This window comes from Lates calcarifer, linkage group LG10 (assembly GCF_001640805.2).
Source record: "Lates calcarifer isolate ASB-BC8 linkage group LG10, TLL_Latcal_v3, whole genome shotgun sequence".
In the NCBI taxonomy this organism is placed as follows: Eukaryota; Metazoa; Chordata; class Actinopteri; family Centropomidae; genus Lates; species Lates calcarifer.
In genome coordinates, this window is record NC_066842.1 from 8,972,213 (window position 1) to 8,987,756 (window position 15,544).

General features: G+C 41.2%; 1 protein-coding gene across 4 annotated transcripts; it reads left to right on the forward strand.

The window, feature by feature from the left end:
- The first annotated feature begins 1,167 nt into the window (after positions 1 to 1,167).
- On the forward strand, positions 1,168 to 13,942 carry LOC108888501 (transmembrane and coiled-coil domain protein 3). 4 transcript variants are annotated; one of them, XM_018684498.2, is made up of 5 exons: positions 1,168 to 1,463; positions 7,678 to 7,766; positions 10,079 to 11,067; positions 11,255 to 11,390; positions 11,784 to 13,942. In XM_018684498.2, exons 2-5 carry the CDS (start codon positions 7,761 to 7,763, stop codon positions 12,087 to 12,089), a joined length of 1,437 nt encoding a protein of 478 aa, XP_018540014.1. In that variant the 5' UTR covers positions 1,168 to 1,463; positions 7,678 to 7,760; the 3' UTR covers positions 12,090 to 13,942. The 4 variants fall into 4 exon arrangements, with proteins under 4 accessions (XP_018540014.1, XP_018540013.1, XP_018540011.1 ...); XM_018684497.2 differs by having other exon boundaries at positions 1,168 to 1,451; XM_018684495.2 differs by lacking the exon at positions 7,678 to 7,766.
- Positions 13,943 to 15,544: the final 1,602 nt, after the last annotated feature.

Below are 15,544 nucleotides of genomic sequence, written 5' to 3' on the forward strand. Positions count from 1 at the left end.
TTCATCTACTCTCTCTACAATACACAGCAGTGGGTATCAGACAAAAACAGACACAAGACTACTACTTCCTACTATACCAGTGTCAGCAGGCTATTCTGGTTATCTGGTTATACGTTTTATTTCAACACTCATTTTATTTGCAGAGTGTGTTACATTTGTTCACTTGTTCCTCATTTCACTTGTTATGTATGTTCACTTCTGTAATTGAAATAAAATGATTTTTTATCAATTAGTTCTCACAGTTTGTTTTGTAAATATGCACAAAGCTGTCAAGCTGTATTGGTTTTCACTTATTTTGATCATAACCAAGTTGCTGAATTTTACAGCCAATAATATCACTTTTGAATCTTGAAAATGGAATATGCTTCTGTTTTATGTGCATCCCCCATACTTCTAGACAGCGAGGAATTACTACATGTGACTGTGACTGGTGGAAAGAAACAAAGTTTATTTACTTGAGACTTTTCTTGGGTATTTTCATTTTATTGCCACTTTATATTTCTGCTCTACACTTTTATTCAGAGGGGAACATTTACTCCATTACAATTACCTGACCTGCTGGGTGTTAGTTACTAGTTTCTACATGCAGAACACATAAACAACAGTCAATATACAGTATGGAGCATTAGTCTAGATTAAACTTCCCAGCAGTATATAAACTACTTGACCAGCTACAAAAATGCTTCTTAAGCTACACATTACTACATCAGCATTTATAATCCAATATAGCACTTTACTTTAAGTACATTATGTGATATACTTTTACATAACTTGGACTTGAAACAGAGTCTTGTTCTTCTTCCACCACCCATAAATAAACAGCGTGAAAAGAGGCTTGATCTTGCATTTGACACAGTATTGCAAAAGACTTGCGTGATGAAATCTGTTTGCGGTTTCTCCAGCACTATTTATTATCCTATTTTCTACCCCAGAAAAACACTTTTATCTTGAAATGAATTTATCATAGAACACTATAAACTATACTCTTACTTTAAGCCACTGTGAGTATGTTATGGGAGTATGCCTAATAACAAATTCTTCAGTTCGATCGGCTCAGAGACATATGAGGAGGCGGTTTTATCTGTCACTGATAGGCACGTGCGATGAAAGAGTTAACGCCTCCTCGCGCAGCCACCCTGCAGAGAGAAATGGGCGGAGTCAGGGTTCATACACAGTTTTTGTATGTTGAAGAGGGGTGTCAGAGTGTGTATGTGTGTTTTTGGGTGTGTGTATGTGTGTGTGAAAAGGAGTCAGAGAGAGAAGGAGAGAGAGAGAGAGAACATGGATACGACATTAGGCGTTACTTGTAAACTAGTCCTGGTCTTGAATTGAAGAACTACCAGCTCCCGGCGGACCATTAACACGGGATTATTATGCCCAGCGCCAACGTGTCCGTGCGAAGTTTATCCGAAGTGGAGAAATACCTCAGCAGCAGCAGCAGCAGCCGGATGGTGAGTTATCATGTGAGTTTTATTCTGCAGTTTTGTTGTGTCATAAACGGCAGGTCTCGTACTGTACCAACGGTACATTGTTGTCTCTTGAGCTCCACGTCATGTGAAAACAAAAGCTGCGCCGCTGGAAAGCCGCATATCTCTCCTAACAAAGAGCTGTAGTGAGCCGGTGATACATTTAGGCAGATATAGAAAAAAAATATAATGTCTTAATGGAGATGATGTTGTGGTAAAACGATGTCTTGAAGTAGGTGTCACTGTAAACTCAGAGTACAGAGTGTGACAGACACAGTCCTGGTCGGGACAGACTGGGCTTGTCCACATATTTGACGACATCCATATGGGACAATAATCTGTCTGTGTCTGCTTGAAACTACACATTGCTTATATTATCGATGAACCTGGCCATTATTTTACTGAGTCATTGATCACGTTTTGTCAATAAAGTGAAAATAGTGAAAGATTGCAACCACAAGTTCTTAGAGCCTCAGATGTCTTCAATTTGTTTTTCCAGCCAACAAGAGTTTCAGTTGACTGTCACGGAAACTGGTCAGCAAATGTTCACATTGAAGAAACTGGACCTTGTTAATCGGAAACAAACAACTCTAATGACCTATTGGCACAATTGTTTGCCAGTTAATTTTCCATGATTCAGCTAATCTATTAATCAGCAAAATGTTTCAGCTCTAACTGAAATTAGCAGACACATGTATGTTTGACCACTGGAGAGTGGGTTCAGCTGTTTATGCTGTTTGTGGTGATGTTGTATTGGATTGTAAGTGTGTGTAATATTTGTCACCCTACAACCAAATATGATGGTTAAAGTATTTTCACTTCCGATGTAATTCAGTCCAATATAACAGCAACACAACAAACTACAGCCTCAATTGCATCATAAAACTGAGTCAGTGTAAAAACAATGTTATTGTAATGGTCAGTACAGAAACCAAAAGTCCATCTAACAGGTATTTCTGGTTTTGTGTTCACACAGTGACTCCGTGTCTAATGTATTTTAAAGTATAAATCATGCTAATGATCTGTTAACATTCATCCCACAGCAAAGAGGGGAGTATGATCACGTAGAGAAATGCCCTGATCTTTTTTTACCTCCTTTCTCAGTTGTTTTTGTTCATCCTAAATCACAAATTTGAGTGGGTTTCACCAATCCAAACACACAGCTCCACTTGTTTAGGATAAGAAAAAACTCCTTCCAAAAAACCCTTTAACCTAACACTAACCGGTTTTGGGGGAAAACCGTTCAACCACTTGCTAATGTGAATGTATTATGTTCAGAAAAATCCCCTGAAGACTGTGACAGATAAACCTGAGTATGCATTTAAAGCCAGGTGCTCTCAGTAACAGTGACACCGAGGAGAGGAATGCTCGGTCAAGTGTGATTCTTGTGCAACCAGAAAGTCAACCAAGTATCACACAGCATGCTGTTCTTTTTTTCAAGTGTATGTATGAGCCCCCAGGCCTGCCACTCAGTCACCTTTACTCTTCAAATGAGGAGATGTCATTTTGTTCACCTTTCATCAATTACATCAAGCGTCTCAAAAGGGAGCTCTGGAAGGTTTTTCTTTGGTCTGTTTTGTTCTTCTTAAAACTCCTGTGTTGCCCTGTGAGCAAATGTAGACACTTTAGATTAAACTGTAACACTAACTCTTAGAAATGCATGAAATCAATAACTTTTCCCTCACAGAAGAGCTTCAAAGAACTGTACACAAATCATTTGAGCCAGCTTCTCAACTATGCCATTAGATGGTTGTGGTACAGTGGCTTTAGAAAGTATTCAGACCCCTTCACTTTGTGCACATTTTATTGTGTTGAAGATTTAATTTTTGAAAATTTAAATTTTGCCCACCAATCTACACTTAATAACCCATACTTAAAAAATGAAAACATGTTTTTAGAAATCTTGATGCAGCGCTGTTGAGATGATGACTTCTAAAGCTCTGTTGGGTTCGTGGTCACCTCCCTGACCTTGCCAAATTACTTGGCTGTAAGGCCAACTCTGGGGAGAGTCTGTGTGGTTCCAAACTTCTTCCATTTCACAGTATTAGAGGTGACTGTGCTCCTGTGAACACTCAGACCTTTAGAAAAGCCATAATACCTTTGCCCTGATCTAAACTGTGGTGAGGTACAGAGAGTTCACTGGACTTGATGGCTTGGTCTTTGTCCTGACATGCTCTGTGAAGTGTGGGACCTTACATACACAGGTGTGTGCCTTTCTAAATTATGTCAGATCAATTCAGTTTGCCGCAGGTGGACTCTAGCCAAGTTGTAGGCACATCTCATGATAATTAAAGCAAACAGGATGCACCTGAACACAGTCTGGAGAGAGATTTCAGATTTAGATTTTCACTACATTTGTGGAAATGTATTGACATGAAGTCTACCACAATATAAAGTGTGCAAAAAGCGAGGTGGTCTGAATTTCTTTTTCTGTATAACCATCAACACAATATAATGGAGAGACATATCTGGCTGGTTTATTACTGCCGATCTGTGTAACTCTGCTTTTCCTCCTTTTGTTGGCCACAAATGACATTCCAGTTTTGTTTCTCAAAAAGCCATTGTGCAGAAGATATAGTGGGTTAGAGGCCAAAGATGATGCAACAATTCAGTTTGACTGGCTCCTTTCCAGAAAATGTCTTTAACCCTCACTGGATGGTGGCTTTGTAGAGATTTGCGTGCTCTTTCCCAGTGATGTGTCTGTCCTCACATGAACCCTAATGCTTGTAGTGGTATTCATACAGTTGTGTCACCAGACAAAGGTAAACATATTAGCCATAATGTCTGTATAACTGGGAACCTTTTAATGCTCTATTTTCTGTTTGTTGTGAATAATTAAATGGAAACTATAGTCCCCTTTTTTATTCCCTTTTTCTGAATCTATTGTGTTTTTCTTGGCTAATGAGCTACTTGACTCTTCACAAACCCTGCTTCGTCATCAGCTCTATTCACTCTCTCACTTTGAATCAGTACATTGAATATAGCTGCATATTTATCTTAATTGAATCCCATTCAATACTCTCCCAGTCCATGGGGGCAAGCAGACGCTGGGAGTGTTAATGGGCTATTGATTTAGTCCTGGACCAGCTTGTCTGTGAGATAATAGTGAATACGTCTTAAGCAATTCAATCCACTGACCTCCTGGGGATTAGTCATTCAGAAAACTTAAGACTTCAAACTCTGTTTCAAGCTTTTTTCCTCTTTTATTCTGATGAGCCATACTGTTTTGCCTCTAAAGAAAGCAATCAAAAGTATGACCACATAGGCAGCTGTGGGATGCAGATGAGAGGAGGAGGAGGAGGAGGAGATGATGTTGGGTCAGCTTTTCTGACTACAATCAAAGATGTGCTCCCTGTCGCTCTCGCTCTCCCTGTCTCTGGTTTTCTTCCCTTTTCCCTACGTGAGCCCTGAGTGGGAGAGTGTCTGTATCCATGAAGATCAGCTGGAGGGAATACCAATAAGCACTGCGGGATTCTTCCCCTCTGTGGTTCTGTTCTCTACTGAAGGGACGGTTTTGTTCCATCTCAATGAGTGTGCCAGCTCTATTGCCCTGTGTGTGTGTATGTGTGTGTTTATTTGGGATGCACAGGGGCAATAACAGAGAGAGAATGATAAACTAGTGCCACCCAATGTACCACACACCATAGCTTATTCATTCTGAGCCAGGTTTTCACATCACTGTTAACACCTGTGCTTGTATTAATATGTTTTCATCTGCCTGCATGACCTGACCCATCGCACTGCGTGCTGATGGTTTTACCAAATTATAGCTGTGACTGTGAGTACTTAAAAACATTACTTCCTTGTAACGGGGACAGTGGTTGCTTGTTTGCATAAGATGTCTGTGGTTTTAATAATGTCCAAACCTAACAGGGAGGGACAGCAAGTTTAGTGGGTAACAGGCACACTTTCTGTATGTTATGCAAATCTGAATCCATTAATTATTCTCTAACACAGCTCAGTATTTAGCAAACATCCACTGCATACCCACCCAGATCTAAATAATTTGTGTGCTTTCACCTTTACTCTAGTTCAGGACTTATGTTGATTTTTTTCTTCTTCTCTAGTGCTGCAGTGGGCAGATGAGAGCAGCATCTGTTTTTGCATGAAAAATTGAATTACTAACTAAGTCATTGATCCAAGAGAGAGAACACTGCAGTGCAAGATAAGCAGCATCTGCAGTTCCTATCGACTGCCCCCCACCAACCCCATCACCCCGACTTTGCCCCCCAAAAAGTATCAAAGACTTGGATGGATTTCTCGAGCAGAAGAGCACATGGCTCTCCCTTGTTTAGTTAAGATTGAGGCTAATGCAGTTGGATCTTTATGTTATGCTGTCTTGCGAGGTCAGAGCATATTAAATGGGTCATAGTGCTGGACAGACGCTGTGTGCTATGTAGGGCAGCGTGGGGGACGGGGGGCTCATGCGGAGCTGAGGTGTGAGGGAGGCACCCTTGGGGCACGGAGGACTCCTGTAGATCCTGTTGGTGGCGGTGATGATGATGATGATGATTGGGATGATGTGTGCTGCTGAGCTGTGTGTTTGGGACCATCCTTTCTTTGTTGTATTGTACCGTGCTCCTTATCTCCTATCTGTTTCAATGTCTGTATCGCTCTCTGTTTTGTCTTCTACTGTCTGTTTTTTCTTCTGCTCTACTGACACACTAATATCTTTTGGTGAGTCACACAGAAGTGGGCGTATGCCTAGCTCGTTAATTTTAAGACATCAGTTGAGTAGTTTATTGAGAGAGGACTAAAAAATGGTCTTCACATTGATAGTAGATTTTGAGGATATGAGAAAAATTGGGCACACAAAGACCAACTGTTAAGTATTTTTCAAATAGAGTCACAGAGCACAGGGAGGGTGTTGCTCAAGAACACCCAGACAGGACACCTGGTGCTAGATGGTACCACAATCTTGTCAAACTCTAACCTTGTTTCCATTTGTGACCTTTCAGTTTCTGACAGTCCACCTGACTGTCACACTTTACCGCTGCCATCTGCTCTGTCGCAACAGCCTTTCCCCTAGTTACTGGGCTTTCACCCCCTCTGTCAACTCCAGCCCGTCCCCAGAGACCTTCAATCCTCTCCTTGTTTCACCCTCCTACCTCAACAACCCCTGGAGAACGCCTGCACAAGTGTTTGGGAGAAATGGAGTGAAAAGTAGGGCAGAGCTCCTCAGCAGATTTGGGAGGACATTTATCAGCATGAGGCTAATTCATTTAGCAGAGCCACTCATCCAGAGAGCCCCTCAGATTGCTCCAGCGGTTAGTCAGTGTGGGCAGAAATCTTGAGTAGTGGCAGCAGTGGAAATTGGCTTATTAGACTGAAATGGTACGATTTTTGTAGAATTTCTTATCAGGATGTTATTATCAGATGTGAAACTTGCTTTTTGGTTCGAAAGTGTGTAAAACATCTGGACCGTGTTATCCGTGTTATCTGAGCAGCTCTCATGGATCAGGCCTCATCCTGCCAAAAGCCATTTTGTTTTTACAACACAAAGTGTACGCCTCTCATTCCAGCTGTGTAATACAATTTTGGACATTCACCATTCCAGGTGCATGAGTGCGAATATGGAAGTGTGTGTCAATGCTCTTTCCAAACATCTCCCACCCCTGTCAAGGTCTGCTTTTGTTGCAGGCCTCAACAGTGATTCATCAGTTTTTGCCAGGTCATTGTTTGATCTATTTTATGATATCACAACACCTAGAAGCAAAAAACTTAGACCCTTGTTTGGACCCTAATGCTAGAGAGGAGAATATTGAACATTTCAAAGTGAAAGCTAGTGGTGGGAGAGTGCCTGAGGAGCTAGCTTAGTTTCCAGTGCAGCAGAAATAGCATGCAGTTCAAGCTGTCTGGTCGAACAGGCAGTTCTTTGTGTTTCTCGTTTGAAAACTAAAAAGACTGGGTAATATGAGCAACCTACACACCAGCCTGCCCCACACTTCCTCTTGAAGAAGGAGGATATTCGGCTCTTCTTTCTTTTGTATGACAAACATAGATTCAGGTTTGACAAAAGGGCAGCTTATATGTGAACCTGATTGTTTTGACAAGAGATAATGCATGGTCTCTGGAAGGAGGGGGATTGGGTGCAAGGCTCCTCGGGCTATAGGCTGTGTCAGGCCAGTGAATCCATATGCAGTAGCTTGCTCATCAGAGTCCTGGACAGAGCAGAGGTAGGACATGACAAAGTGTGCTTTTTTCTCTGCAGAGAAAGAGTCCTGTGTTCAAGAAGAACAGATGCCAGAGAGGGGGAGAGAATGGGATGAGGACAGAGGCTGAAATACCCTAGGCATGCTAGTAGAAATAAGCATGGCATTCACTGGTCACACACTACTCATAAATAAGTATATATTATGTATGTACAGTATAATTACAGGCACAGAGGGACTAATAAACTACACATTTTATGTACATGTACAAACAAGATCAACAGTGAACTAAATGCTAGTGCTAGCAAGGCAACATGCTAACAATGACAACGAGAACATGCTGATGTTCAGCTGGCACAATCATTTCCTTAATTTAGCATTTTAGCATGCTAACATTTGCTGATTAGTGCAAAACATGTCATTACTTTTGCTGGTATTTGGTCTTGAACCTATGTATGAATCTTAAGTGTTGGACATTGAACTTTTGGCCTGATGATGGCATTTTAGGAAAAGTCAGGGGTCACCATTAGGATTTATTCTCAAGGCATCATGGACTAAATTTTTGTCCATCCAACAGCTGTTGAGACTTTCACTAAAACACTAAAACTCATGGCCATTCTTAATGCCATGCTGCTAGCTTGGTTAAAAACACATACAAAGCAATTTCTTTGACATACATGAAGGTGAAACCACGTTTTAGTAACAGAGATGTCAGAGAAGAGACACCAAATTCCTGCTGCTCACCATATCTACCTCACAAAACTAGTTTGACTGGTCGATTGAGCATGAGGTCACATTGTTAACAGCAAGTAAATAAGTTGGTACATGTGTAATTGGATAAGTTGTTCAGTTCTGCTGAATGTGTTTTTGTTTTAGTCTGAGCATCAGCTATATGTTACTCAGTGTGTGTACCAGTGTACGTCAAGCCATAATATCCCTATTATTGGTAAACCCTTGCTTGAGTTCCACCTGACAGTCATGTGTCGTGGAGCGTCAGCGTGTGGTAAGCTCTTTATGCATTAGTCAATTGTAAAGATACTTAGCTTGCAATATGTAACTATTACATGGGGATGTGGAAATGCTAAGAAGGATTGAGCCTTAAGTCTGCCTCAGTTAGCTGTGATCTGTTTATTTGCTTGAAACTAGCAGTGTTACATTTGGTAAGGATTAGTGCAGCTTTGTACAGCCTGTAGTCCTTGTTGTACAACACTTTGCATTAGACTTTATCAGCTTACATCTCCTATCATTACTGTGGTGTGGTACTTGCAAGATTCATTACATTGCAGTGCTATTACACTTGAAGTGACACTTCTGCTCGGAAATCTAATTAAATTGTCGATTTGTTTCTTCCCTCGGTTTCCTCTTCATGGAACGTCTTAAGGTTTCCTGCTATAGTTAAACGTGCTTACATGAGCCACATTTATTCTGTTTCACTTCCTCAAATCTATGGCTGAAAACCCACAATTCTTACTGAGTTAACAGCGAACTACTGACACATCAGGTACAAACTAAACGTCACATTTAGCCCCTATCAGGAAAATGGTAATTTACTGTGAAACTAGGGGACATTGTCTGGAAAAGGGATTTCCTGAGCCTTATGGCCTCAAGTGACATTATCACTGACCTACATTTAATGTGCATGCTCCACTTCTTTCACACACATTAATAACTGTTATCTGAATTTTGTCATCTGTGTCATCTGTGTGCTATACTATAAACAAACAGGATTAAATTCTGGCTGCTACAACGTAACAGATGTGCCAAATAAGAGCATTACATACACACCCAGATGGTCTCACAGCAGCAATATCAGAGTCTGCGAATAGTGCTGAAGCAAGAACTATGTGGAAATACGCTATATTCAGGAATCTGAACACAAGTGAATAAGACCATTAAAGGAAAATTAAAATGCTTAATGTTCATTGTTTGGGCTGTCGTTCCTAACATGTTACTCACCAGCTGCTTTGTAGTCACACGAGGGAACAGTGACATCATTATAGTCATATCTTCAACTGAGTCTGCAGGGCGTAGCAGCACCATCAGAGCAAGTTGAAACTGAAAGAAATTTAACCCAATTATTCCAACCATTCATTTGAAACTGTCTGTTAAGCTGTTTGATGCAAACACCCATGTTATACCAGAGCTTTTCAATTAGTTCAACATACACTCCCTGCAGTTGGCCACATGTAGTTATACAGTGTATTTGTAGATTGTAATGGAGAGTTAAGTAAGCTCATCTTCATTTTACCCTCAGATAGATAATGTAAATATAACTGTGTCTATGCAGATGGTGGTGAAGAAGATCTTTCTTTACTAAAGACACATACAATAAAGCCTGATTTGAAATTGAAATTTTGTTACTGCATGGATATAGAATTATAGGCCATATTCTGGATGACCTCTTTTGCTGTAGACCTGTAAATGGTCAATTTTTAACATCTCTGTTTCTCCTCCTTGTAGGATCGGAGTACTGAGACCAGTTTTCTGAGCATCCCTGCATCGATGCGGCGAGGATCTTCAGAGAACAATCTGGATCTGGATCTCAGTGATGCAAGTCCCGGTCCTGCTCTTGGTTTTGAGGTCCAGCGTAGTCGCTCTTGCTTGGACAACCTCCAGCAGAAGATACTTAAAGTCACAGAGCAGCTAAAGATTGAGCAGACAGCCCGAGACGAGAACGTAGCTGAGTACTTGAAGCTGGTGAACAGTGCAGACAAGCAGCAAGTGGGACGCATCAAACAGGTATTTGAGAAGAAGAACCAGAAATCAGCTCAAAACATTGCTCAGATGCAAAAGAAACTGGAGCAGTACCATAAAAAGATGAAGGACAGTGAAATCCATCACAGCCCATTCCCTCACTCGTCCACTGTCAAACACAGCACCATACCCAGGGAATCACCCAGAGAGCTGCTGAGGGATATGACTGGCAGTGGCAGACACCCGACCATGGACAAGATCAAGACCATCGGACCAGGTGTGTCCCTCTCCCCTCCTTTCTTCTTCAGCAAGCCCAGAGAGTTTGCCAACCTCATCAGGAACAAGTTTGGCAGTGCTGATAACATCGCCCACCTCAAGACCACTCTGGACGCCTCCTCTCCATTGCCCACTGACAGTGCGGGAAAGGGGCTGAGTAGCAGCACCTCTATGGTTGGAAAGCCCAAATATCCCAGTGATGACGAATGCTCCTCAGGTAGTGCTTCCATTTCGGCAGACAGTAACGGGAACCCAGCGGGTGGAGGAGGAGTGTCAGTGGGGCAGGCGCAGGGTCAGGGCCTCAGCCAGGGGCAGCCAGCAGGGGGAGACAGTCAGAGCAGACTGGCCCTGAGCCTGGAGGAGGTGAGGGAGATCAAAGACGCCCAGAACCAGTTGGAGGAGGATATGGAGGAGCTAAAGGCTCAGTTCAAGAGAGAGTATGGCATCATCAGCCAAACACTGCAGGAAGAGAGATACAGGTATACTTATATTACTCTGTATTTCATTGTCCTTACATAATACAGCACAAGGCCTAATGTCTAATATTATGTCATATAATATGACAAAATTACTATTCATAAAAACATGTTAAGATCACACATGAAAATCTGCCTATAAATGCTAATTCTTAGCTAAACCATGTGCATTTCCTGTATTGATTTTCAGGTATGAGCGTTTGGAAGACCAACTTAATGACCTGACAGAGCTTCACCAACATGAGATGGCTAATTTGAAGCAAGAGCTAGCTAGCATTGAGGAGAGGGTGGCCTACCAGGCACACGAAAGGGCCAGGGACATACAGGTATATTACAGTGAATCTACTCAGTCCATGTGTTTACAACAGCCATTTAGGTTGGATCACAAAAATGTGGCAAGCTGGTGGATCATTAGATCTCTAAATAAAATCTCAGCACACATATATTTTCATTAGACTTAGAGAAGTGATGAGGACATTACTATACAGAGGTGAATGCCTGTGTGTAATGGTTCCCTTATATATCAGATAACACTCAACACACGGATGTCTGCTTTGTCATCTGACATTTATGACCACAAATTTACTTCTCTATCTTCATGCCTTTCTGTTCATGCATAATTAATATTTGGGTAATTGAGGATTAAAAGGTCAGCAAAAAGCCCTTTAGCCACATGGGAATCATTCAGGCCCACAAAGTCTCTCTCTCTTCTCTTTCAGGAAGCCCTCGAGTCGTGTCAGACCCGAGTGTCCAAGCTGGAGCTCCAGCAGCAGCAGCAGCAGCAGACGGTCCAGCTCGAGAGCCGTGACGCCCGAGTCCTGCTGGGGAAGAGCATCAACATAATGCTGGCCATCATCACCGTCATCCTGGTGTGTGTCTCCACCGCTGCCAAGTTTGCTGCTCCACTCATGAGGAGCCGATACCACATGGTAGTGACCTTCCTGGGGATTTGTTTTTTGACCGTTTTCTGGAAGAACTGGGACCGCTTACAGTATTCCATAGACAGGTTACTGGTGCTTGGCTGATAATGAGGAGAACATACTGAGAACAACAATAACATGGACGCTGTCAGTTGTCAGGATAGGACTGTCTAAGAGGATTGGTTGTACAATCGTCAAAAGACATGCATTTACAGAGGTCACAGTTTTTTAAAAGTCAGACTGAAATGAAATTTTGGTGATTTTCTTGTCTAGAACTTGAATGTGTGTAGCTAATAATTTCATTTAACCTTTAAAATAATATTTATATAACAGCAAATGTTGTTACTTTCCCAGTGATTGCTAAGAAATCATCACAAGACACAAAAGGTCAATTCAAGGATTAAGAAGGGTGAAGAGAAGTGCATTTTCACTATAATGCAGCAACATGGGATTGGGAAATAACACATAGAAAAGGTCAAATTGAGGCAAATGATTTTTTGCTTCATCTTAAGGTTAATATCTCTCAAACTATTGAAGGCATGCACATACTTCAAGCTTGGTATCTTGGCCACAGCTACGAAATGCTAAGAAGGAATAGTCGGACATTTTGGGGAATGTGCTTATTTGCTCTCTTGCTGAAGGTTAGATAAGAAGAACGACACCACTTTCATGTCTGTGTGGTAAATACTGAGCTACAGTCAGTAGCTGTTTATCTTAGCTTAGCATAAAACAGTAAAACAGTATAACAGTTAATGAGGTATAGGTGGTAGCTGGACTTTGTTACCTTTAGAGAGAGCCAGGCTAGCTGTTCCCCTCTGTTTCTAGTCTTTGTGCTAAGCTAAGCTAAACGGCTTCTGGTCTTAGCTCCATGTTAACTTTGAGAGTGGTACAGATTTTCTATCTTTTGGCTAAAAGATTAATAAGCATATGTCTTCTTGAAGTATTGTTTCTGATAAGAAACCTACAGACTAAAGCACAGAGGAAAATGACATCCATTTTTTTTATGTGTTTAGTTTCTTTATTCCTTTTTGCCTTGTCTGCCCTTTGTGGTCAGTCATCTCTTAATGTTGCTCTGTGTACTGTTCCTGATGTTTAAAGTGCAATATATTTGATTTTTAAGAGCACTGTTTCTAACATTATTCTATTAGGAGTGAGTGTCTCACGTCAATGTTTTACAGTGACAGTGTGTTGGTGCAAGCAGGGGGGGTGCAGTGAGGGTGGCATGAGAGATCCATAACCACTGAAGCCACTGCTGGGCTGTGATAAGACCAGCTGTCTCTTCTCTCAAGGGCCAAAAATCAATCCAACTGCATTACTGTGCTGGTAGCACGGTAATATCAACACACGCCAGCTCACCAGTTCAGCCACACATGCGCACACACCCAAACAACAAAAAACAAGAGTCAGTCCCTCGGCTCTTGTGTATTTACATGTCTTATGGGTTTTGCCCAGTTTGATGTTTGTCTTTTACTAATAATGTGATTGAGAGGCGATGGGTTATACTGTGATTACCAGGCCTTTTTATGCAGAAAAATGCAATTCCCTTTTTTTAAGAAGCAACAAACAGCCTTCAGTGCTCCAATGATGACAGAGGAGCACATTACAGGCTCTGAGTGATGAACTATGAGCCTATTTTATGGACTGACCAATGTGTTATTTCATTCATGTTTGTCTCATGAACATTGCCTATGAAGCTACAGACTACTTTTTAATGTTTGTCTGCCATTATAACATGTTTGTGTTAATGTTTGTTATCGTCTCTGTTCTACTGACTGTATCATATTTTTTTATGTTCCTGTTTTTGACATATTTGAGGAAGTTTTTCCTGCAGAACTACAGATCTGGTTTACATTCTTTTTTCATCTCCGGTGCACTGTGTGATCAATTAGTTGTATTTTCATGCATTATGTGCCTTTGTCTGACAATTTCTGTTAAATTAAACAAACCTTTTTAATCAACATGTGACTGATGTTTATTATTTGTGTTCAGTGTTTGGTATTTATCTCTGGTATTTGCCATGCCATTGGAATTTTCTGACATATTCCAGTACTGACAGGTCACAGCAGTATAGAAAACTGTCTGAAAACCTTACTTCATCATGTGCCACTGATGCAAACATTTTTTTTTTTTTAAAAAAGGAAATTGAGATTGTTTACTAATTCACTCACACTTCCTGAAAGTAACTTATTAACATTCACAAAAGATATTCTCTTCATTAATAAAACTGCAGATTTCTTTGTCATTATTTTCTTTATTTTCCTTTGGGATATTTGCACCAGAAGAATAAACTCTTAAAAAACTTAATTAGCATACAGTTTCTAATAAATTTCACTCTATTATTATAAGCACAAATATTTGCCTTTTTATCACTAAATTCTCTCTTCTTCACCACCACTAGGGGGTGTAGGTGTTGCACTGTTGACACACACAGAGAGAGAGAGAGAGAGAGAGAGAGAGAGAGAGAGAGAGAGAGAGAGAAATATCGGAAGGCTGCATGGTATTAACCATATTTTATGCATGTTTTATATCTCAGTGATTCATTTCCATTCTGTCAAAATCAATACCACCACTTCACACAAACATTAAGATCTTACCATCACAGAAGACAGAGAGACAAGCCTGTATTCTGGCAGTAAAACCACAGTGTAGAAGAGCAGCGCCCTCTGCTGTTGGAACAAATGAATATTGAAACAGCTTTTCTATATATTGCTACGCATTTCTCGAGTGCATGGCACCACTGCAGCATATTTCTGTATATTTTCATAAACATCAAATTTAGGTCATGCCGTATTCCATGCTGTGACCAGGAATACTCTCTGTGGGCTGATACATGTCTGTAAGCATGACTAATGTGGCTCCCATCCAGGTAGATTTTTGTCCCCAGGATGGTGATGGGAGAGAGATGGATTCATTTTTCTCTTTAATGAATTAGCACGGTTCCAATAATATCAAACAGCCACAATAATAAATGATGACGCATCAAAGAGCTACAATACATGTGGAATATCAATTTAAATCCCAATAACACAATATGTCACTTATACTGTACAGTACAACATTATTGCTGCATATCACTGTCAGGGAGCAGTAGGCACAGATACAGGGACACACATGTACACACAAAATGAAGCTCATGCACAATTAAACTCAGCTGCGCTGCAATATGGGTCACCTGGCACAGCGATGTGCGTGGTTTAGACTGTGTGACTAGTGTCTGCCTGCATGACACAAACAGAGGTACAGGACAGTGCACAGTGAGATACGGGAACAGGAATGGGGATGACAGACAGATAGCTTAACTGGGGATCTCTGGCACTCACACAGTGTTCCTGTACTTTATGAGAGCTTAAGTTTAAGAGAGGAATCGTTGTGTGACTTCTGTGCACATATGTGTGTGTGTGTGTGTGTGTGTGTGTGCGTGTGTAGGCGGACTGGCTTTATACATTTATGGAGCAACTAAGGCCTCTGGGGGAGAAAAAATACTCAGATTGGTGTGACGCAGAGATAACTGACTAACACACACATGCACACAGCCACCCACGTACGCACACACACAGAGG

Excerpts from the sequence above, each read along its gene's own strand:
- LOC108888501 (XM_018684495.2), top strand. The coding sequence starts at position 1,374 with ATGCCCAGCGCCAACGTGTCCGTGCGAAGTTTATCCGAAGTGGAGAAA. Across the intron at positions 1,464-10,078 it reads GCCGGATGGTGAGTTATCAT|GATCGGAGTACTGAGACCAG; the intron begins GTGAGTTTTATT and ends TCCTCCTTGTAG. Across the intron at positions 11,068-11,254 it reads CTGCAGGAAGAGAGATACAG|GTATGAGCGTTTGGAAGACC; the intron begins GTATACTTATAT and ends ATTGATTTTCAG.